At 39.2% G+C, this 24628-nt stretch overlaps 1 protein-coding gene across 7 annotated transcripts in view; it reads left to right on the top strand.

Moving 5' to 3' along the window:
- Window positions 1-24089, top strand: part of SLC26A4 (solute carrier family 26 member 4) — a 50858-nt gene extending 26769 nt beyond the window's left edge. For all 7 annotated transcript variants that reach the window (XM_045193532.2, XM_045193533.2, XM_024557318.3 and 4 more), the window contains 11 exons: window positions 1590-1667; window positions 1796-1891; window positions 3282-3388; window positions 7363-7432; window positions 9403-9495; window positions 10746-10841; window positions 11339-11569; window positions 14016-14070; window positions 15189-15331; window positions 17628-17711; window positions 21635-24089. In XM_045193532.2, coding sequence (XP_045049467.2) covers window positions 1590-1667; window positions 1796-1891; window positions 3282-3388; window positions 7363-7432; window positions 9403-9495; window positions 10746-10841; window positions 11339-11569; window positions 14016-14070; window positions 15189-15331; window positions 17628-17711; window positions 21635-21658 — 1077 coding nt within the window. In that variant the 3' untranslated portion in view covers window positions 21659-24089. The remainder of the gene's footprint in view (window positions 1-1589; window positions 1668-1795; window positions 1892-3281; window positions 3389-7362; window positions 7433-9402; window positions 9496-10745; window positions 10842-11338; window positions 11570-14015; window positions 14071-15188; window positions 15332-17627; window positions 17712-21634) is intronic.
- Window positions 24090-24628: the final 539 nt, after the last annotated feature.

Below are 24628 nucleotides of genomic sequence, written 5' to 3' on the forward strand. Positions count from 1 at the left end.
ATGAAAAAAGAATTCTAATTCCAAACTATTCTCTAGCTCTGATTACCCTCTCACTTAACAGAATAGTGAATTTTGTAGTAATTGAATCTGATCATAGATACAAAATCTACAGCATTTCCCACAAACCAGCCTTAATGAAATTAAGTATAAGTCATGGGCCCCCCTCACAGACTTTAATATAGTGACCAAAATTAGTCTTGACCCCCATAATCAGAGGCTTATTATTACATAAACTTGGCAAGTAGATGGCCACCCACTGGCACGTGTTGGGCAGCTGGCTGCAGTCCCTGTCCCCCAGTCTCCATATTGCTCCCAGTTCACAGAGCCCTACATCCACAGTGAGGTGCAAGTGGCTCAGTGTAGACGATAAGTGCTGGTTGAGTAATTGCGTGGAAAAAAAGAGGAATGAAAGGGTTGAAGGAGGAAGGGAGGGTATTAGCTTCTCTGCTTAGGTAGGAGATAGGAAAGTCACCAAGGTACTGGGAATCTGGAGGCATGGTGCTAAGAGGTAACAAATTGCCTAGAAAAAGGGATATGAATACAAAGCAAAATTTTTAGTACATCATATGTGGAATATTGCCTCAGGCTGACCTCACTATACTCTGAACATGAATGATCAATTTGCTAGGTGAAGCGAGAGTGCAAGTGTGAAATTTCCTTGTTTCATATGTCTCCTTTAACTCAAACATCTTGTGCCAGGCAGTATCTGTACCCAACACAACTTTCCTGTTGCTTCCTCTCTGATTGCTCTGCTTCTGGTCCCCTGTCTTCTCTTCTCCTTTCTTCCAGAGCTTCTAATCTCCTCCTTGGCCATGCCCTAGCTGTCTCAACAGAGAATCCATTGGCCATCTGATCAAACCAGAGAATAGTCCCCAATCCCTCAGCCCCTCTCCAAACTATTTATGGATCTTAGGAGAGCTTTTTTGGCCAGCAAAGGTAAACTTTCTGAAGCTTTCTTTACGCTGCTATTGCCTGTCATTACTCCCTGCAACCGGAGTGCAAAGTTCTGAGCCTGCATCTGTGAAACTGTTAGAGGAAGCAGGAGACATGGTCCCACCTCTCAGGAGGCTCATGTGGCATTTGGGTTTGCAATAAGACTGGCAAATTAATTTTCTCTGGGACTTTGGTGGCAACAATGGGCTACAAGCACAAAGTGTTATCAGAATTGTTATTATGGCTACTGATTCAACAACGCAGAAGAATCCATATGCGCTCTGAGAATTTACTTCCCCCAAACATGGTCTGTTGTTGGGGAAGGGGAATGGTCCATGTCTCCTGGTATGGAAAATAATTAGAGGTTTGGGCCCCTGAATTAACACCAAAACTAGAGGTCAAACTGGCTTTACTTTAGCAGGCTCAGTCTCCACATTTTATTTAATTTCTCAGCCATAGCTACTATGTATACGGTTTTTATTTTTCTTCAGTTTTGTAGAGTTTTAGAAAATAGTTCTTATTTCTCTCAACAGTATTAAGGAGAAGGGGGGAGTTCAGGAAGCATCGTGTGCCCTGTGAATGGGCACGCACAACCAGCAGGCTGGGAGGCAGGAGGGGAGGAGGGGCCCTGGTCATGGGAGATGTGTGTCTTTCAGGTTGCTGGCCTCATCTCGGCTGGGGTTGTGATGATCGCCATTGTTGCTTTGGGGAAGCTGCTGGAACCCTTGCAGAAGGTAACCCTGCTTCTCAGCACACTGATTGCATAATTTCTCTGCCACCAGAGAAATAACAGGAGATTTATAAATCATCACATGGAAAGCCATTCCCCGAATAACACAGCCCTCGCTGTCTCTCTTGGCAGTCAGTCCTGGCAGCTGTTGTAATTGCCAACCTGAAAGGGATGTTTATGCAGGTGTGTGACATTCCTCGTCTATGGAGGCAGAACAAGATTGATGCTGTAAGTCACCCATTTTTCTCTAAAATAAGATTTGGTTTTTATGTGCTTTTTTGCTGTATCATCGTTTTCTTATCTCCTAAATTGTACTTGCATTTTGGGAGGCCCAAGGCAGGAATTAAAATTGTGTAGATAAGCCAAAGATTTGAAGTCTTCCTCTTCCACATGAACTGTGTTTCTGGAGGTCCTGTATCTCTGGGAAGATCCATTTCCAGCAAGAATCCCATAGCAGCTCATTCATATACCGTTTTCCTTCTAGAGTTCACAGCCAAACAAGCAAATTAAAGCAAACAGCAAACCCCCTCTAATTTAGAAAGACGAACAAAACCAAACAAAACACCAAACAAAGGAGGAACAACAACAGCAAAATACAAAAACCCATGCTGATTATAATTCTGACCCAAGTAACCTTCACAACTACTCTGAGGAATTGTAAAAACTGGGAACTAAGCCCTTTAGAGTTACGCTCTATTTTAAACCAGAGCAGATGAAAGGAATGAGAAAATTTCCTATATGTCTATATGGAAAGATCTCCAAGCCAAACTGTTAAGTGAAAACAGACACCAGCGCAGAATAGAATAGTGTGCATAAGAACACTAAAAGATGGAAAAATCATGCTTTGTAGTCATATGTACTTGTATTTGCAAAAAAGGCAGGCTGGTGAAAACTGTGCATGAGTGTTTGTGTGCACACACTCGGAGACGGAGACAAAGAGGACGCAAACAGGTAGGATGGGAACGGGTGAGGAGAGGAGAGGGTGGCAAGCGAGATTTTTACTGCACACCCTTTTTATATTAATTCCATTTTGAACATGTTAATATATTACCTATTTGAAAATTAAATTCAATAATATTTAAATGGGACAATCGGTCTATATTGGGAATGCCAATTTCCACTTCTACTTAAATATGAAATGACATCAGAATATTAAAAAAACAGTGTGTGGTGGGGGAAATGGGGACAACTGTACTTGAACAACAACATTAAAAACAATGTGTGGGAGTTGGGGTGCTGACCCCCTGCACAGTCAAAATTCCACATAGAACTTTTGACTCCCCCAAAATGTAATTAATAGCTTGTTGTTGGCCAGAATTACCAATAATACAAATAACTAACCATATTTTGCATGTTAAATGTATTATGTATGTACTCTTACAATAAGTAAGCTAGAGGAAAGAATATATTATTAAGAAAATCATAAGGAAAATACACTTAGAGTACTTAGTAAAAAAAAAATCCATGTATAAGTGGACCCACACAATTCAAATCTGTGTTGTTCAGGGGTTAACTGTAATTTGTTCATCGACAATTGATCTTATTAATTGTACAGGTAATCTCTCACCTGATATTACATGATAAATTAATATAATTATTTTTATTTCCATTTCCCTAGGTTATCTGGGTGTTCACATGCATAGTGTCCATCATTCTGGGACTGGATCTCGGGCTGCTCTCCGGCCTTGTATTTGGGTTGCTGACTGTGGTGCTGAGAGTACAGTTGTGAGTAATATAAGACCCAGGGTACCTATGGCCAGGACAGTACGCTCTGAGATTTCTTATGCTGCTTTGATAAATATAGTAAAATGACTCCCTTTCATAATAGTTACTACGTATTGCATGTTTCTGTGAGTTAAGCACATAGGGAGTGCTTCACACATATTATCATATTTAATCTTCAGAAAAAGTCCTTGAATAGGTTATATTATTCTCATTCTACAGGTAAGAAAATTGAGGCTCAGCAAGGTTAAGAACCTCCCTTAAGATCACATAGCTAGTAAGAGGCATCTCACCCCAACATCTGTGCACTTAGTCAGTTGCTCTAATGCTGGTGTTCTCCTCCTAGTCATGCTAAGACCAAAAGGTATGTAATTCAGCAACAGACTGAGGTTGCTTTGAAATTTCTTTTTAAAATGAGATGAAGTCTGTGAGGCACTGGGCCTAAGGCTCAGGACAACGTAGCTGCTAAATATATTTTAGCTCACTTGGTTGAAGCTAGTAATCCAGAAGTTATGTAACCCAGAACAGGAGACTTAAGAACAGTTCATTGTAGTCAAAATTTATTCCAATCTGCCAAATAAGGCATGTACCCAATAAGCCCCACAATTATATGAAAAAAACACAACTAGATCATCTTCAGAGTGAAAGCAGCAAAGACAGTTGAAAGTAATGGAACATCATCTATGAGGCAGCATGAAGGGGTATGATTTTTGTTGATTTGTTTTGACTCTTTTTTCTTTTTTAAAAATATATTTTATTGATTATGCCGTTATACTTGTCCCATTTTTTCCCCCTTTCTCCCCCTCCACCATGTACCTCCCCTCCACCAGCATTAACCACCCCCTTAGTTCATGTCCATGGGTTATACATATAAGTTCTTTGGCTTCTCCATTTCCTATCTCCCCCTGCCTATTTTGTACCTACCATTTATGTTTCTTATTCCCTGTACCTTTTCCCTCATTCTTCCCCCACCCCCTCCCCACTGATAACTCTCCATGTGGTCTCCATTTCTGTGATTGTGTTCCTGTTCTAGTTGTTTGCTTAGTTTTTTTTTTTTTTGTCTGTTTTTAGGTTCAGTTGTTGATAGTTGTGAGTTTGTTGTCATTTTACTGTTCTTATTTTTGATCATCTTCTTTTTCTCAGATAAGTCCCTTTAACGTTTCACATAATAAGGGCTTGGTGATGATGAACTCCTTTAACTTGACCTTATCTGAGAAGCACTTTATCTGCCCTTTCATTCTAAATGATAGCTTTGCTGGATACAGTAATCTTGGATGTAGGTCCTTGCCTTTCATGACTTGGAATACTTCTGTCTAGCCCCTTCTTGCCTGCAAGGTTTCTTTTGAAAAATCAGCTGATAGTCTTCTGGGAACTCCTTTGTAGGTAACTGTTTCCTTCTCTCTTGCTGCTTTTAAGATTCTTTCCTTATCTTTAATCTTGGATAACTTAATCAGGATGTGCCTTGGTGTGTTCCTCCTTGGGTCCAACTTCTTTGGGACTCTCTGAGCTTCCTGGACTTCTTGGGAGTCTATTTCCTTCTCCAGATTAGGGAAGTTCTCCTTCATTGTTCAAATAAGTTTTCAATTTCTTGCTCTTCCTCTTCTCCTTCTGGCACCCTTATGATTAGGATATTGGAATGTTTAAAGTTGTCCTGGAGGTTGGGAAGCCTCTCCTCATTTTTTTTGAATTCTTATTTCTTCATTCTGTTCAGGTTGAAAGTTTATTTCTTCCTTCTGGTCCAAATCATTGATTTGTGTCCTGGTTTCCTTCCCTTCACTGTTGGTTCCCTGTACATTTTCCCCTATTTCACGTTCATAGCCTTCACTTCTTCCTCCATTTTGCAACCACACTCAATCATTTCTGTGAGCATCCTGATTACCAGTCTTGAACTGTGCATCTTGCAGGTTGGCTGTCTCTTCATTGCTTAGTCGTATTTTTTCTGGAGCTTTTAGCTGTTCTTTCATTTGGGTCATATTTTTTGTCTCCATGCACCTGTTACATAGTAAGGGGTGGAGCCTTATTCACCAGGGCAGAGCAACCCAAGTCACTGTGTTGTGGCACTGTATGTGGAGGAAGAGTCAGAGAGGAAACAATGCTACTTGTTCTGCTCTTGACTGGCTTTCAGTCACTTCCGTCACTACCCACAAGCAAATTGGGCCCTTCTGGTGCTGAATCCTGGGTGGATGGGTTTGTGTACATTCTAGGACCCTGTGGGCCTCTCCAATGAACTCTCCTTTATGCTGATAGTTTCTCACAGCCTCAACCCACACAATCCCCACAGGTTTTTACAGTCAGAGGTTTTGAGGCTTTATTTCCCTGTGCTGGAACCCTGGGTTGCATGGTTTGTCTTACTCTCCAGTTGTTCCTCCAGTTTTATCTGCATGCAAATATGGGACCATCCAGTCCTCCAGCTGCCACCTTGCCACACATCCTCTAGGCCCCAGCTGTCCATCTCCGCCCCTCCTAACAGTCTGAATGAATGTTTCTTCTTTAACTGCTTGGTTGTCAGACTTCCATACAGTTTGATTTTCTGATAGTTCTGGTTTTGTTTTGTTTTCGAGCTTGTTGTCCTTCTTTTGGTTGTGAGAGTAGGCAAAGTGTATCTACCTACACCTCCATCTTGACCGGAAGTCCCTCAATTTTTTACTGTTTTGACTCTTAAGAGGCTTTTTGTGTGCACCCTTCTGGGTCTACAAAATTGTCCGAACAGAAAGGGAAACAGAGCTTGTCTTGCACATCAAAACTTGTTGCCTTTCTGGACTTCTGGCCCTTCTCTGTATTTGGACAGTGAAGGAATAAAACCCTGGAAACTATCAGCATAGATTTCTTCAATTCAGCATAAGCCCACCTTTCGTGTTCCACCAGCCAGTTCTTCTCTCCCTTCCTTTCTCCCCTGGCATGCTGGAGCCCACAAAAGGCTGCTGTACACTGCCTTGGTACCCTTAAATGGTGCCCAAGGGCCCAAAAGAGTTCACAAGCTCCCAAAGTGTCCAGTTTGCTTCCATGTAACAACTCAAGAGCTGTGCTTAAAAAAGGCTGCCTCTCCTGCTCTGTTTGCTTCAGCCTTCACTTTTCCTTGTGTGGGTGTGCTTTGAAGAGAGGGTTTTGTGGAGAGATACTATGTAATTTATGAGCTTTAAGTTAAAAGTTAGCACAGCACAGTAAGCGGATGAGAAATTGGTGGCACATTTTAGCTGCTGCGTTGGTTTAACTGGGCTTTTAGCCAACAGAAAGCAGTATCCTCCACAGTGTTTAATTTCCAGTAATTATAAGGCTGATCCAGAGAGCACATTGCTGAGAGCACCCCAAACAGATACTCTTTCTTCAGGAATAGTATTTAGCATTTGTTCCTAGTCATGCTTGAAGAATGACAAAATTTATTTGATTGCAACAGGAACAGGAAATAGGAAGTGTTTATTTCTGGCTCTCCCAGGCTCCTATTTCTATAAAATGAGACTAATTTGATCACTGCAGACTCTTCATAATTCATCAGAAAGTTGCGCTAACTCACAAGGAATTTCCAGGCACTGGCACTATGTCAGGCACTGAAGACCAATCGGCTAAAGATAGAGCCAGGCTGCTCCTGACCTTGGGGGTCTTTTTAAACTTCTGATTCTCAGTGTACATTCCAATAAAAATGAGGATAATACTGCTGACCTTTCAGGGTTATGGCAGGGCTTAAATAAGATTTAACAGGTGTGAAAGATCTTTGCTTATCCTATAAAGTCCTACACACATGAAAGTCTGATGCTCATTATTTCTCTCAGTCATTGGAGAAGAGTGACACTTCCCCTATCTCCTCCAACTGCACACAAACACCAGCTGTTCACTTCAGAGTTAGCTATAGGAACATGTCATCCGCAGTAGAGGCAGTGTCCAAAAACATCAGAATGATGAGCTCTTTAGTATCTGTTATTTCTTCTTTTTATTCCAAGACATGCTTGTCCCCAAAAATGCTGACTGTAACTTTGTTTTAGTCCCTCCTGGAATGGTCTTGGAAGCATCCCTAGCACAGACATCTACAAAAGTACCAAGAACTACAAAAACGTGAGTGCCTTTGTGAGATACTTGCTGGACTTGGGTTTGCTGGCCTGAATCCCATTATTTCTCTTCTAGTATATGAGGGACAAAGTAGGCACAGGTGGGGGGCTTCTGTCAGGAATTCCAAAAGTCCACTTTTGGGGTGTTTTTACTCAATGTGCCTTCTGATATCCATGGTTTACATGAATTTTGTCCATGCTAGTTGAATGTCATTTTAATGTCAAGCCACTGTAAAAAGAATTTTTAAATATAGGCAATTAAGTTATTTCGAGAAGTTGAATCAAATTCTAGTTCTTTTGATAAAGGGGGTTAAAGGTACAAATTTCTAGTTATGAAATAAGTCCTGGGGATGTGATATAAGTATGGTGACTGTAGTTAATAACACTGCATTACATATTTGAAGGTTGCTGAGGGACTGAGTCTTAAAAATTCTCATCACAAGGAAAAAATTTTAATTATGTATGATGACAGATGTTAACTAAACTTACTGTGATGACCATTAGCAATATATACAAGTATCAAATTATGGTATACACCTAAAACTAATAAAATGTTATATGTTAATTATACCTCAATAAAAAATATGGACAGAACCTCAGAGACCTCTAGAACAAAGTAAAACATATTGACATATGCATAATGAGAGTCCCAAAAGAGGAAGAAAGGTAAAGACAGACACAATATTTAAATATCAAAATTTCTCCAAAATTGATGAAAAACATCACATACAAATCCAGAAGGCCCATTGGCCCCAATTACTGCACACACGAAGGTCTACACCTAGACACATTATGGTAACACTGCTGAAAGCCAGGTCATCAAAAAAATTCTACAGCAGCAAGAGGAAGAAAAAATACTATTTCTTTGCTATATAATCCTCATCATCTATGAAATTGTCTAAAATCCATGGAAGATTTTTTCACTCATTTTTAATAAGAGACTTTCATGTTCTCTGTCACCAAGAAGCTTAGTTGACATTGTGGTCTATGCTTGGAATTGGAAGAAATAATATAAAATACAGGAAATAAAACAAAGAAAATTTAAAAAAAACAAAGAAAATAAACATCTTACTGATGGGCTTGTAATCCCTGCAGATAAGATTGCTTAGTGACCAGCAAGGCAAACAAAGATGAAAAAGCAGAAAAAGAAAATGAAGAAAACACTAATTTAGCAAAAAAAAAGTTTAAAAACTTTAAAAAATTTTTAAAATGTGAACCCTAGGAAGTTGTAGTCTAATTTTACCTTAACATTAAAAAAAATGTTAGACACTGAATCTGGAATTGTAGTAGCTGCCACTTAATTTATTTCCACAGCTGTCCCCAGTTATGTTGAGCCAAGTGCCATCAAGAGCTAAAAATGATTCTAGGAAATCTCTTGGCTTTGGGTTCTGAGTTCTGAATTCTGAGCTTTGGCTTGTAGAGACCCTGCCCAAGTCATCCAGGCTTGCAGGGCCTCCATTTTCTTCTCTGATCAGCTGGACTAAAATTGTTATGGTTCCTAAACACCAGACAAGCCTGTGATTCTGGTTTTACTTTGGGTCTGGCGACTGTTTCAGTGTAAGAACAAGCGAATGACATCATAGGCCTCAGCTCCAGCAGATCCCCTTGAATTTGCAACTTTTTTTCTATTTTAAAAGAATTTGGGGGGGATAAAATTCTTTGGGGGGAAAGAGGGTCAGTGGTATGAACCTGAGGCAACTCATGTCATTGTTCTGAGCTTTCTTCATCCAGAAATCAGAGGGTTGAATAATTGCTTTTTAAGGCCCTTTCTATCATCAGCTTCTCCAGGACTATGGAGGTTCAGGAGTATGGGGAACCTATTGCCTCCCAACTGGGATGAGGCCCTAATAAGGGAGTTGAGTGCTGCTACCCAGCTCCTCTGAGCAATTGTAACTCAACTTCTACCTGAACAGCCAGAAATTTAATTGAGTATTTGAGGTCTGAAATTATTTAACCTCAATTTCTTTTTAATGCTAGATTGAAGAACCTGAAGGAATGAAGATTCTTAGGTTTTCAAGTCCAATTTTTTATGGCAACGTTGATGTTTTAAAAAAATGTATCAAGTCTACAGTAAGTATTTTATCCCTAAAAATTTGTTTGCTAACCTCCTTTGAGACTTCATTCATTCTACAGGTACTTATTGGGCTCAAAGTGGACATAAGGCCCTATATACTACGCCCTTTGTATAGAGCATTAAGAATTATAACATCACATCTTTGCCCTCGAATAACTTATGCTCTTTTGTGGATAGGAAAAAAAAAAACCCAATAACAGATGTTAAAATCCAGGTAGCAATACCTGTGCTGCTGGACAAAAACACTAGAGTTGTCTCCAGGCAGAATTTGAGTAAGTTCCAAATGAATGGTATAGACAGTATGTGCTAAGAGTTCATAGCAGGGAGTGGTCTCTGTTAGTTGGAACTCATCAGGCAGTGTGGCAGTGAGCAGAAGGAAAGAGAGTATTATTATTGGGAACTATGAGAACTGAGAGGAAAAGGTGGGAACATGTATTGGGGAGAGGTTGCCCAACTGGGGTAAGGGGTTAAACAGTGTATGTAGAATATGAAAGCAGGAAATTCTGGTCTTGAATTCCATGCTGTGCTTCAAAGTTGGGTTTTGTTTCTAGATCAATGTTTTATTATGTGAATTCTAGGGTAAATTGCTGGTTCACCCTAGAGGGACAATCATAGATTTTGCAATAACAAAAGAGTTCTGTAATGTCAAAGAAATTTGGAAAACACTAATTTAAAACTAATGAAGTTATTTTTTGCTATTTTGTTTTCTACTGTCTTGGAGTCTTCAATATGCTCCTGTCTTCCCTGCATCTCTGGGTGGGTGGGGTAGATGAGCCAGTAGTGGAGACCTCAAGAATTTCTTTTTTCTTTTTTTATTTTTTAATTAATTAATTATTTTTATTCAGTTACAATTGTCTGCATTTTCTCCCCTTGCCTCCACCCCACCCCAGCCAGCCCCACCTCCCTCCCCACCTCTACCCTCCCCCTTGATTAGCCAGGTGGTGAGGGACAAATACCATATGATCTCACCTTTAACTGGAACATAATCAACAAAAGAAAAAAGCAAACAAAATATAACCAGAGACATTGAAATTAAGAACATTGTAACAATAGCCACAGGGGAGTGGGGAGGGGATAGCAGGGAGAGGGGTCTATAGGAGCTACTATAAAGGACACAAGAACTTCTTATTTGGCAGAATGTCTCAAGGAATAATACTACTCAAGAAATTACCTTTCCAGATAACAATTGCCATTAATGAGCATTAGGAACCAGATGTTTTAAGTAACTGGACATTTCTTTCCAAAGGTTGGATTTGATGCCATTAGAGTATATAACAAGAGGCTGAAAGCACTGAGGAAAATACAGAAACTCATCAAAAAAGGGCATTTAAGAGCAAGAAAGGTGAGGCAACATCTGTTTTTCCCATCTTAAATTTCCTCCTTTCTTAGATGAAAATGAAAGCAATTAGTCTAAGATTAAATCCACCCCCTTTGGTACCCAGATGTGTACCAGCAGATGACATACACTTGTCAGAGAACAGCTGAGTTGTTCTTATAGCCAAAAGGGGATGGGAGAAAATAAAGTGAAATCAGCAGAAAAAACACAGGGGGTGAGTTCATAAACGTTTACAGCTATTACTTTTATTGTCCTGCCAATGTGTCTCTTGGCCAATTCCATAACCTTCCAGAAATCAAGTGTTTCCTGGTTCCTCTGCCCTTCCATTTTTCTTCCTAGAGAACATGAAAGTTTGGAATGAGATAAACCACATTCATTAAGCATTCATCCCCTCAATGTTTTGCTTATCAAGTGTGTAGGACTTTTAAATAATTTGAAATAAATTGTTAAAAAAAACATCCCAAATCATTGGCAATTAAGTTGGCAGTATTTTCTTTGTTTAGAATGGCATTATAAGTGATGCTGGTTCATCAAATAATGCTTTCGAACCTGATGAAGATATTGAAGATCCAGAAGAACTTGATATCCCGACGAAAGAAATAGAGATTCAAGTGGATTGGAATTCTGAGATTCCGGTGAAAGTGAATGTTCCGAAAGTGCCCATCCATAGCCTTGTGCTTGATTGCGCAGCTGTGTCTTTCTTGGATGTTGTTGGAGTGAGATCGTTGCGAGTGGTAAGGTTCTTAGTGTTTTTGAACAGCAGATTAGGAACTTTGGCAATAACAAAACCACATGGGTTGCCCAGTCTGGCAAAAGGGTGATTGATTGCATAGGCTCTGCACTTTTTCTAGGGGAGTGCTTTTGCAATAGAGTTTAATATTTTGAAGCAGAGCTTATGGAGCCAGACTACATGGGGTTGAATCTTGGCTCTACTATTTGCTGTAGTGTGACTATAGGCAAGTTGCTTAATAGGTCTGTACCTCAATTTCTTTACTCTAATATGAGGATAATAACAGTACCTGTTTAATATGGTTTTCATGAGGATTAAATCAGCACATACATGGTTATGGTTTAGAACAGTATCTGGCACACAGTCACCCTTCAGCAAATATTAACATTTATCATGTTTTATTTTTCTGAGAACATATAGGAAATTGAATATGAAAAGGAGGAAGTTTATGCTAAGTATTATGCTTTTATTTGTGATGTAAACAGCAGCAGAATGAGGAATACCGAATACATGGTAGGACTGAAAAAGCCAGGCATTGTTAAGAGGTTGGAGCAGGTAGCATGTCAGGCATCTAGGAAGTCGAAGGATTGAGGAGCATGTAGGACAGGAACATTCATGATATCAGACACCAGTTATGTAAGGTTGAGTTCAGTCTTTCAATAATAGAGGCGAAGTGCTTAATATGTGCCAAGCACTCAGCCAGGCACAAGAGACAAATGATGAAGTAGTCATAGTCTCTCAGTCACTTCCATCACTACCCACAAGCAAATTGGGCCCTTCTGGTGCTGATTCCCGGGTGGGTGGGTTTGTGTACATTCTAGGACCCTGTGGGTCTCTCCAATGAACTGTCCTATGAGGTTGGGAGTTTCTCCTGCCACTTCAACCCCCACAGGTTTTTACACTCAGAGGTTTTGAGGCTTTATTTCCCCACACTGGAACCCGGGGTTGTGCAGTCTGTCTTGATCCCCAGTTGTTCCTCCCAGTTTATCTGTACACAAATGTGGGACTGCCAGCTGCCACCTTGCCACATGTCCTCTCCTGCCTGGCTACCCATCTCTGCCCCTCCTAGCAGCCTGAATGAATGTTTCTTCTTCAACTCCTTGGTTGTCAGACTTCCATACAGTTTGATTTTCTGGTAGTTCTGGTTACTTTTTGTTTTATATTTGTTGTCCTTCTTTTGGTTGTATGAGTAGGCAGTGTATCTACCTAGGCCTTTGACCTGGCTGGACATGAAGTAATCTTTTAAATAACAACTGTACTAAGTGCTCCAAAGCAGACAAACTGGGGTCTCAACTTGATCAGGAGTGTTAACTTTAAGTGAAGCTTCCAGTAGGTATCAAGCAAGTTAGGCAAAAAAGTAAGCAGGTTAAAGACACTAACAATCAGATATAATAATATGGAACTGACCCTCAACTGAGGTTTAGCTTAGCTGGGGCTTCTTGGCTGCTTTGCAAGGGTAGGAAATCATTCCAGAATGTAGGCACTAGGCAGAACAATAGAAAGTGATCATACTTGACAAAAGAAAATGAGACAATGGTGACAGGTTCTCTTCCAGTTCTCTTAGGAGACCTGGTCATTAGCTCATTTGAGAGCATACTCTCATTTTTCATTGTGCATTCACTCTGGACATTGGCTCAGATGCATTGTAGATTGTGCTGGCCAAAGGTTTAATGAATTACTTTTGGGAAGAGTCTTGATATATTTCATGACAGAATATTTTTCACACTTAACAAATAATTGCTTTAAAATGCTATAATGACAACTGTGAACAATTCAACCTTTATACTTGCATAGAGGTCGTGATCTTCTCCCCAGAAATTTCAAGTTATGTTTTATTATTGCCCGTAGGTCTTGCATCTTGATTTTTTAAATTAAATTTTTCATTTTGAGATAACTGTAGATTCCCATGAAGTTTTAAGAAATATAGAGAGGTCCTCTGTGCCCCTTACCCAGTTTCTCCCAATGCTAACATCTTGCAAAAGTAACATCCAAAATCACAATCAGGATACTAAGATCGATATAGCCAAAATACAGAGCCCTTTGTTTTGAGGTCAGTTTTTACACTCAGGATCTGCTGGCCGCATGTCTACAGCCATATATTTTCTGTTCAAAGATATAAACTCAGTGTTGTCTCTGATCTGCAGGGGCTGTATCAGGAAGCCTCCTATGCTCCTTTCTTTTCTTTCTTCCACAAGTATTTATTAGGCACCTTTGTGCCATCAAGCGCCGTGTCATCGAGCACTGGATATTGCCACCTCTTGAGATACGGTCTTTTCATCTCTAGTCATATCATCGCTTCAGGTTGAAACCTCTGTTGTTTTCCAATAATGAACTTTCCTTAAAGTCCCATTTAACTATGAAAATACTGAAGTGTCTCCTGAGCAAGTAACTCATTGCTACTAAATTATGGGCAGGTCAAGTTACTCAAATTCTCCTCTTTAAATTTTTAGATTGTCAAAGAATTCCAAAGAATTGATGTAAATGTGTACTTTGCATCGCTTCAAGGTAAATGCATGTCTGTACATATCTATCTGTAAGACTTTCCCCTAAGCCCTTTCTCATATCTGGGAATATGGATACATCATGACCAATCATTTTTTTATTGTGATAAAGTGCATAATAATACTTGTTATTTGAGTCACAGTCAAGTGGAATTTGATTCAGTAGAATTAAATATATTTACAATGTTGTGCAACCACCACAACTATCTCTTGCCAAAAATTTTCATCACCACAAACAGAACTCTATCCATTAAGCAATCCCACTGAGGGCATTTTTGTACCTAGGGAGATATCACTTCCAGTTGTGCCAGAGGGCTGGTAACGCATGGCAGCCGGTCCTGCCAGCAGTGCCAGATCACTGTGAGAGAATTGTCCTAGGGAGAGCAGAGCTGGAGATGACTTAGATCCCTTAAAACTAGAGGATCCTCCAGGGTGTGATTCTGTGTCTATGTGCAAGTGTATGCATGTGGGAAAATACTAATGCTTAGGCCGAGTTCTCTGGAACTAGAGGCGGAGTTAAGGACTCTTGTACAAGTGATTTATTGAGATCTGAAAAAAAACTTGCTCTCAGAAAATTTCATGAAGGAGTGAGGGGAGCAGGATAGGGCTGGGAAGAAGCGGGACAAAGACATGGTTGCACAAGTCTACCTTAGCCTAATTTCACAGGGAGCACACAACAGGAAAAGCACCAGAGGGTCATTCCTCCTGGAGGCAGCGGAGCAGGCCTTTTTACCCCCATATCAGTCTGTTAGTGCTGCAGGCCACCCAAGGGTGGGGTGTCAATCTCCCAGGCCTTTTCAGGTGACACAGTGTCTGTTGGCCTGGAAATGTTCTCCAGAGAAGGCCGTAGCTGGAACCATTAGCAGCCAGACTCACATTAGCAGCTGGAGGATGGGGACTCTAGCAAAAGGGACCTGGTCAGGAACCAAGGCCATTTACTCCAACCAGTTACGGTATAACTATGACGTGTGCTACTGGAAATGGAACTCAGTGTACAGCAGGGTCACATTTTAGAAATGAGAAAAGAATTAAAAGGAGGAGCTACCAAACCTTAGTATTGGTTGATGTTACAAAATTATCTTTTCTTAGAAACTAACTAAACACTATTTCTTTCTTTTGAAGATCATGTAATAGAAAAGCTGGAGAAATGTGGTTTCTTTAATGATAACAGAAAGGACATATTTTTTCTGACTGTCCACGATGCTGTCCTCCATGTACAGCACCAGGTTAAATCCCGAGAACTTCAAGATTCCATTTTAGAAACGGTAAACATTTAACCTTGTTACCTATGTGTCTTTCCTGAACTATCATTATTTCTGTAAATGGCAGCAGTTTCACGAATTTAGGTTTAAATTCCATTCTAGTGGGATGTCAAGCCAGTGGTTAACTTCTCAGAGCCTGAGTTTTCTCATCAGTAAAATGGAAGTGAAAACATTTACTTTGCTGGGTAGATCTGAAGACTAAATATGATAGTTTATAGGAAAGCTCCTGGGACTACCTAGTATTCAACACATAATAGTTCTATCACATGTAGGTTTACTAATAAAAGTAGGCTTTAGCTATCCTGCCTTTTTAGACTATAGGCACTGAATCTCAGGTCTTCTGGGATTTGTATCTACAAATGCAGTTTAAATTCTCAGCGATCTACAAACTCTTTATTGTAAATGTCAAAGGTCATAAGTGATCTTCGAAAAAGAAAAAAATTAAAAGCCATGAATTAGCCAGGACTTAGTTATCCCCCACAAAACAGAATAGAGCCTGATTTCCGATGGGACTCCTTATTTTGTTAGTTCCCTGGTCAGATGCCTGGGAGAGCTGAGCTTTCCAGTCTGGGTTTGGGCCTGGGCCTACCGGTGGGCCTGATATAAGAATCTCTTCTCTCATGGACTCTGCCACAGAGAATTTGGGAAACTAAAATAATACCTATAAAAGATAACAATAATAATTATTCCAGTGACCCAATTACTATATTTTAAATTGCTTCCTCCTCCCCACCCCCTAAATTAGGATAGATTCTTATTGTGAACTGGAAGTTAATGTCTGAAGTACAACTAATTTAGAAAACAATAGCACATTATTCTTTTAAGCTATTGTTAGTGGAGAGATTGCTCAGCTTAATGCGGTGGGAGAAACAGTGGTTCTAAATACCAAGATCTGAATCTGAAATACAAAAAAGGAAAAAAAGAAAGAAAGGAAAGTAGTAAAACCACAAATTTACAGGAAAAAAAAAGCTACATGCAAGCAAAATGCTCATCTTTGAAAACTCATAGACCTTTTTCTATCTAACTTAAAATTATCTTATAGGTAACAACAAAACAGGATCTTATAAAGTATCTTAAAAAGGCCTCATTCAAAGTAAAATAGAACCAAAGTGTCAACTTCTTTCTCAACGTGAAAAGAGTTATTTTGTTTGTTTATACCTTGTTCTGATCCAAGACCTCAGATTCCACAAATGTCACAAAACCCACTGATGACGGTGCCCCTACCAGCGTTAGACTCAACATTGTTTGTAATCAGGGAGGCATCGTAGTGGTGGGATGGATGTTTTCACCCTGAACAGATGTCAGACTGAGTATAACTGAGTGCTTGTATTATATGCTTACTGGTTCACTGCATAGTGGGGTGAGCACTAGGGGTGACCTCTCAGATCAGTAGCCCTATGCTTCTGAGTCCCCTCAGCATCTAGCACAAAGCCCTGCATACGGTGGGTGTGTAGTAAATGAGGATAAATCTTGCCTGTGGCACTTTCCTTTTCTTCAGGAAGGGTAACGCATGTTACGGATGTTGGGATGCAGTGACGTGGCCATCACAAGGACTCCCGATTCATAGTTACACCTATCCTCCTTCTCTCATTATATTTGACCATCTGCACAGGGACTGTCTCTAATTCATTTCCATGCTAGCAAAGAGAATCGGATTATTTATTTGTGAGATGAAAAATAGCTGAAAAGCTCTTTGAAATGTCACTCTTATCTTGATATACATTTGGAGTTGCTTTGGGAATATCCTTCTCTATGCATCAGATAAAGCCCAAACTGTTACTGGTTTCCTCTGTTATTGATTTACTGCTAAAAAGCAGGACTTTCCTGAAAAACCATCTTGGTGCATAGATGTTGATTTCCATCTCCAACAAAATTAATATCCATCCAGTTTAACTTGTGACTGGTTATCGTCATTTGTCACGAGCCCATTCAGCACATGCTTAATGCCGCACTAAGTGCTCTTAGTTTAGCCTTTGAAATAAAGACACTTTGACTACTGCATCATTCAGGCAGACAGGGTGATTGCTTAAGAGGCGTGCCCTTCAGAAGCTGGGAAAGAGAGTTGAAAAGGAGGTTAACAATGGAAAACTGGCAGTTCACACTTGAATGTGAGAAAAGTGGTACAGGGAAAATTCTAAGTGAGAAATACAAAAGGACAAGAAAGCTGGAAGAGACTCTGAAGTGTGTAGGTTATTATATGAGAAGCACCAGTGGGGCTTCGAGTAATTTTCAGTGGTGTGTCAGGTGGGCTGATGCTATTATGTTTTCAGCAAATATTCTCTGTGTTCTCTTTGTCAAGATCTCCCTCATCCAAGACCATAAAGATCCTCTTGAATTAATGGAAGCAGAGCTGATTGAAGAAGAACTTAATGTCGAGGATGAGGTATGAGCATTATTTTCTTTCAAAGAAAATAATTTAGAGTAAATCTTGAGTAAATAGAATAATACGTGTTGTAACTATGTCTGATACAAACTATTCAGAAAAAATAATTTTAAAAGATACCCAAAGGATGGTGTAATAGAATGAGGAAAATGGAAAACAAGAATTCCCCCTTGAAGACATTAAGAACTTGGGGACCTTATGGCCCAGGCTTACAGGATGATCCGCAACCGGAAGCAGCCAACACTCTGGTCCTGGTTTTTTGTCTAACCCTCGGTGTACTTTTTCTTCCAGAGACCTAAGGAACAGAGGAAAGGTGATTAGAGGAAATTTCTAACCCAGAAGTTTCATAAGCTTCAGGAATAGTCTGTGTGGAACAGGAACCTCATGACTTTCTTCATCTGCCTGACAATGGCTTAGAAAAGACTGATTTTATGTATTTCTGATGCTCTTGGGGGCATGAGTCAATTCTTAGAAAACCTGACTGAAACTTGTAGTAATCTGGATAAACTTTGTGGCTCCACCACAGAGTAAAATTAGACTAACAAAAGAAGATCACAGAATTTTAAAGTTGAAAGATGTCTGAGAGATCAAGGAGTCCCACACCTGAGCCCATGCAGAAATCCCTCCTACACCATGTCTAAGGATGTTCACTCAGGTTTTGTGTGAATGTTTCCAGACATTGGCAACTAGGGGCTTGTTGCATGCTTGAAAGTGTCCAAGTGTTACCTGTGCTTACAAAATTAGATTCGGCCTTTCTCTAATACCTGGTGACTGAGCTCTCTCTTTTCTAGCAATACAAGCCCTCCCACTGAATAGCCCTTAATTATTTAGGAGTATCTCTCAGGTCTCCACCAAACTGTACTCCCGGTGGGACTCCTCCCTTTATCATTCCTTGCAGACACAAAATTTGTCAATGCTCCTCTGCCAAAGACGGGGACGCAAAGCCTTAGACACGGTCAGGTCAGCAGGAAGGTCACACAACTGTGACCTACCTTGATCTCATCAAGATGTTTCTATTACTATGACTTAAAAATGTGTTTATAGTAGCTACATCAAAATCTACACTTCTATTATACGGGTCAACTAAAGGACTTGGGCATTTTTACACAAATTGTCATCCAGCTGGGTTCTCCATTTATATCTATGAATTCATTTTTGACCTCTAGTGCAGGACCACACATTTCTGATAGATTGCATCTTGTTTGTTCACATCGATTGACATCCTCTTGAATTCTGAATCTATCATCCAGCATAAAATTATGCACCCCCACTGGTATCATATGCAAATCTGATAAGCATGCCTTCTCTGCCTTACTCCAGGTCCTGATAAAAATGTGGAAAAGCATATATTCAAAGCCCTGTAGTAAAATCAGATAGTGAGGATGACAGGAGAGAAAACTTTTGTGGGGGAAATACACTGCTAGGATGAAATCTGAGGTTCTGCATCTTAGCCCATCAGCTTGGTGAGCCCAGGAACATCATCACTGAGCTGTGTAGTACTTTATGACTATGGATATCAGGCCAACTCATCTGAGTACAAACTCATACATCAAAATTGGGACCTAAGGAACTGCCATTATATTGAAGTATTTTGATTGCCACATAAAAAGATTATTCAGGTACGATTCCTGTAGATAATGAGGCAGTACAGCAGTATGATTTTAAGGGCATGGACTTTAGAACTGGATGGATTTGAGTGTAAACCGTGATCCTGCTACTTAATGGCTGTGTAGCCCAGGGCAAATTATATATCCTGTCTTCATGTAAAATAGATACAATAATACTTCAAAGAGTTGTGAAAATTAAAGGATGCATAGTAAGTACTCAATAAGTAGTAATAACCGTTTTTAAGTAAATCAAATTAAAGTATGATGAGTTACAGTGAACTTCCGGCCAAGTAGGAGGCGCAGATAGATACACATTGCTTCCTTGCAAAACCAAAAGAACAACAACAAATTTAAAAACAAAACACAACCAAAACTGCCAGAAAATTGAACTGTATGGAAGTCTGAAAACCAAGGAGATAAAGAAGAAACATTCATCCATACCAGTAGGAGGGGCGGAGACAGGCACCCGAGATGGAAAGGACTTGCAGCAAGGCGACAGACCGGGCAGTTTCACATTTGTGTGCAGATAAGCTGAGAGGAATAACTGGGGAACGAGACAGACAACACAACTGAGGGTTCCAGTGTGGGAAATTAAAGCCTCAAAACCTCTGGTTGTAAAAACCTGTGGGGGTTCGGCAGCAGGAGAAATGCCCAGTCTCACAGAAGAGTTTGTTGGAGAGGTCCACAGGGTCCTAGAATGTACACAGATCCACCCACCCAGGAATCAGTACCAGAAGGGCCCAATTTGCTTGTGGGTAGTGAAGGAAGTGACTGAAAGCCAGCCGAAGAGCCAAGCAAGTGGCATTGTTCCCTCTCAGACCCCTCCTCCACATACAGCTGCACAAGCAGCAAAGTGGGTTGCCCCACCCTGGCAAATACCTAAGGTTCTGCCCCTTACTACATAACAGGTGTGCTGAGAAAAAAAAAAATGGCCCAAATGAAAGAACAGATCAGAGCTCCAAAAATAGAACTAAAATGAGGAGACAGACAACCTATCAGATGCAGAGTTCAAAACACTGGTAAACAGGATGCTCACAGAAATAGGTGAATCTCGTTGCATGAAGGAAGAAGAAGTAAAGGCTATGAAAAGTGAAACAAAGCAAAACATACAGGGAACCAACAGTGACAAGAAGGAAACTGGGACTCAAATCAATGATTTGGAACAAAAGAAGAAATAAACATTCAACTGGAACAGAATGAAGAAACAAGAATTCAAAAAAATGAGGAGAGGCTTAGGAACCTCCGGGACATCTTGAAACGTTCCATCATCTGAATCATAGGGATGCCAGAAGGAGATGAGGAAGAGCAAGAAATTGGAAACTTATTTGGACAAATAATGAAGGAGAACTCCCCCAATCTGGCAAAGGAAATAGACTTCCAAGAAGTCCAGGAAGCTCAGAGAGTCCCAAAGTAGCTGGACCCAAGGAGGAACACACCAAGGCACATCATAATTACATTAGCCAAGACTAAAAATAAGGAGAGAATCTTAGAAGCAGCAAGAGAAAAGGATACAATTACCTACAAAGGACTTCCCATAAGACTGTCAGCTGATTTCTCAAAAGAGACCTTACAGGCAACAAGGGGCTAGAAAAAAGAATTCCAAGTCATGAAAGGCAAGGACCTACATCCCAGATTACTCTATCCAGCAAAGCTATCATTTAGATGGAAGGGCAGAAAAAAGTGCTTCCCATTCCCAGACAAGGTCAAGTTAAAGGAGTTCATCACCAAGCCCTTATTATATCAAATGTTAAAGGGTCCTTTCTGAGAAAAAGAAGATAAAAAGTATGAACAGTAAAATGACAACAAACTCACAACTATCAACAACTGATACAAACAGAAACAAAAACAAACTAAGCAAACAACTAGAACAGGAACAGAATCACAGAAATGCAGATCACATGGAGGATTATCAGCAGAGGGTGGGGGGCGGTGAGGGGACAATAAGGGAAAAGGTACAGGGAATAAGAAGCATAAATGATAGGTACAAAATAGGGGAATGTTAAGAATAGTATGGGAAATGGAGAAGCCAAAGAACTTATCTATGACCCATGGACATGAACAATGGAGGGAATGATGGTGAGGGTGGGGTGCACAGCCAAGGGGGGTAAGGCCAAGAAAAAAATGGGACAACTATAATAGCATATTCAATAAAATATACTTAAAACAATAAAGTATGATGAGTTACAAAAATTTTACCCATCATAATAAATTATGAGGATATACACCTGAGATGAGTCAATGTAAGGAATCAACATTATCAAAACATATGTGTAAAAAGACTTGAGGATTCATTTTGTTTCCCCTCTGTTTCCACAGGCTATGCGTAGACTTGCTACCTGAAAGTGGGCTCAGGAGGTCGCTGTGAGCATGGACTACCGGACGGCCAGATTCAACCAGCAATGGAATTCTATGCAAGCATTTTCTGCATTGACTGTTTCTCTGGACTTGAAACACTCATTCTTTTTCTGTTAGAATTTTAAAAGCACTGGTTTTTTAACCTCTTAGCCATTAAAAGAGAGGCACTTAAGATTGTTTCTAGGCTTTATTTATAAAATAAATAGCTTACCTCTAAACTGTGCAAATGGTGAGGATTTTCCTGGCGGTCTAGCCAGGACCTGTTTGTGCTAGGCTGCTCCACCTCCACAACATTTGCCAGCAACCTTCTCGTGGGCGTGGGGTGCCCCTGCTCAGTCGGGGTAAGTGTGGCCCCACAGCCTCTGTGGCCAGTTGAGTCATGAATGATTATCATAAAAAAGATCTATTTCTGACTGGCCTGGATACCCATGGGCCACGCCGATCACAGTGTAAGGGCATACTAGGTAAATGCTGAAATATAATTGTTAATGCATTTATCAATAAAAGCCTTCAAAAATCATTTTTGGTCAATACATCAAAAATGTTTTTTAAATGCAAATTTGGTTAGTACTTAATAATGAATGTTATATTGACCATATACTTAACAAAAATTCAGAATCAAGTAGATGGTTCAATTCTAAACTACAGAACTAGACTGATATATGTTAAAAACATTGATTCAGAGAGATGAAGCAATAATATTTTGGTTTATAAACTCATTTTTTGATATGATAACCATGGATCACAATTAAGATCAAATAAAAATATAAGAAAGACTATCTCTAGCTTAAAATGCAGTTTTAACTTAGTTTATAGAAATAATCATTAGGTAGAATACATAGTGGTACGGCCTATTTAAAATCTAACACAAAAATTGTGTTATTTTGAACAAAAACCAATTTTGATATGTTTATAAGACTATGGTGAGTAAAACAAGCTTATGTTTTTCTCTAAAATTTAGCAGTATGTAAAGTAAATGATATTTAACTAAATTCTGACCATCTTTCAAAAAAAATCTAAAAAGTTTTCAACCTGGATATAAATATATGTTTAAGATGAGTTTTTTAAAGATAAAACATTCTACAACAACAGAATAGTGACCAAAAAAAAAGGCTTGGAATATACACATTGAAAACATATAGGTTTTTAAAAATCTATATTTTAAGCCAGAAAATGTTTAAATTTTTTAGTTTTACTTAATCTTTTCTGACCATCAACAATGTTGTAGGTACTCTATATAATATAGAGGCTGTGGCCCTGTGGACTATTCCCACATGTTTCACACTTGAGTGAATGAAATTGTGCTTTATTTCTAGAGAAAAATAAACGATTAGGTCCCCAACTAAGATGATGTCTTGCATGGTTGAGATAATTATATTACACCTTTGGCACAATTTGTGAAATTCCCAAATGTGTTCAGCTACGCTAAGGCAGCATGTCTTATCTATGTTTCTAATTGAATACAATGAGAAACACGATGTCTAATTCTGAAGGAATATCATCAGTGATAATATGAAATTGGTAACTAAAAGAATCATTATCGCCACCCCCTCATTTTGCCTGTTGGAATTTGAATGAGTTGTAATGGACTGTGATGTTATAATATTCTTTCTTCTCATGGGTTATTCTGTCTTTAATTGATCCCTGTGTTGGGTACAGTATAACCAGGGTTATAAGATTGTCTCATTTTCATAGTGATACCTGCTTATACTGGCAACAAATCACATTGCTAAAGAGTAAGTGTAGTAGTCTTGCAGAAAATGGATGAATACCTCTGTTCAGTAGAGGAAATTTGCACTGATTAGTTTTTTATTAGTTGAAGGAAAGTTACACTTTATAATAAGGCTAGAATTTTGTGAAATCCTGGTTCCATTTGTGACTATATAAGACCACTCTATTTGGCTAGTTTCCCAAATACACTCTAGGAATACTGTCTCTTCTATATGTTTTTTGAATAATAAGCATATTTTAATCCTGTATTACCAATGAAAATTTACTTGAAATTAAAACTGCCTTGTGTTGTTTTAACCTATATAAGATTCCAGTGTTGTATATGAATTTCAATAAGTAAAAATATCAAATCATATACATTTGGAAATAACTACACATTTTTTAAATTAAATGTAAAGTTACCTTTTAAACTACTCGGTTGTGTCCTTCCTGAACAAAACTATTAAGTATAATTAAAAATGCTACATTTTAAGTTTGCCAGTACTCTTATCACTCATCAGTTTGATGTATTTGTTTAAAGTTCTACTTCCATTTTGTGTGTGTGTGCAATTTCTTTTTGTAAAAACAGTAAAATAAACAATGTTACTCACAAATATCTCAGTTAAATCTTGTAATTTTTATGCAAATATTTCTAGCTTATTGTGTGCAATGATTTTCATTTTTTTAAATAAACTTTTTGTGCTGGTATAACAGATATATTGCTAGATAATGTTTGTTATCATTTAAATCCTTGTATGTGAATCCTCTTCCCAAGTCATTTGTCTATTTTTCTTATTGGTCGTCTGCCTTTTTCTAATTGCCATGTGGGGGTTTATATAGTAAGGACACAAATCCTTGTGCAAAATATGTACTGTAAATATTCTGTTCCATGGATTGCTTTTTCACTCTTTTATTTATGTCTTTTTATGAACAGAAGTTCTTAATTTTAATATAACAGAATTTATCGTTTTTCCCTTAATGGTTAGCCTTTTTTTGGTATCTAGTTGTTGTTTTTTTTTTTAAGCTTTGTTTTACCTTTCCCATTTAGATATACAAGATTTCTGGAGTTAATTTTTGTGTGTGATGTGGGGCAAGGAGTGAAGATACATATCATTTTCATCAAAAAGAGTTACCCCATTAACCCAGCACCTTTCGATAAGTACACAGTCCTTCTTCAATGCAGTGTCGCTTTCAACTGACTGCGAACGTCTGAGTCTGTTTCTGGGCTCTCCTGTTTGATTGGTC

This window comes from Desmodus rotundus, chromosome 6, assembly GCF_022682495.2.
Source record: "Desmodus rotundus isolate HL8 chromosome 6, HLdesRot8A.1, whole genome shotgun sequence".
Classification (NCBI taxonomy): Eukaryota; Metazoa; Chordata; class Mammalia; order Chiroptera; family Phyllostomidae; genus Desmodus; species Desmodus rotundus.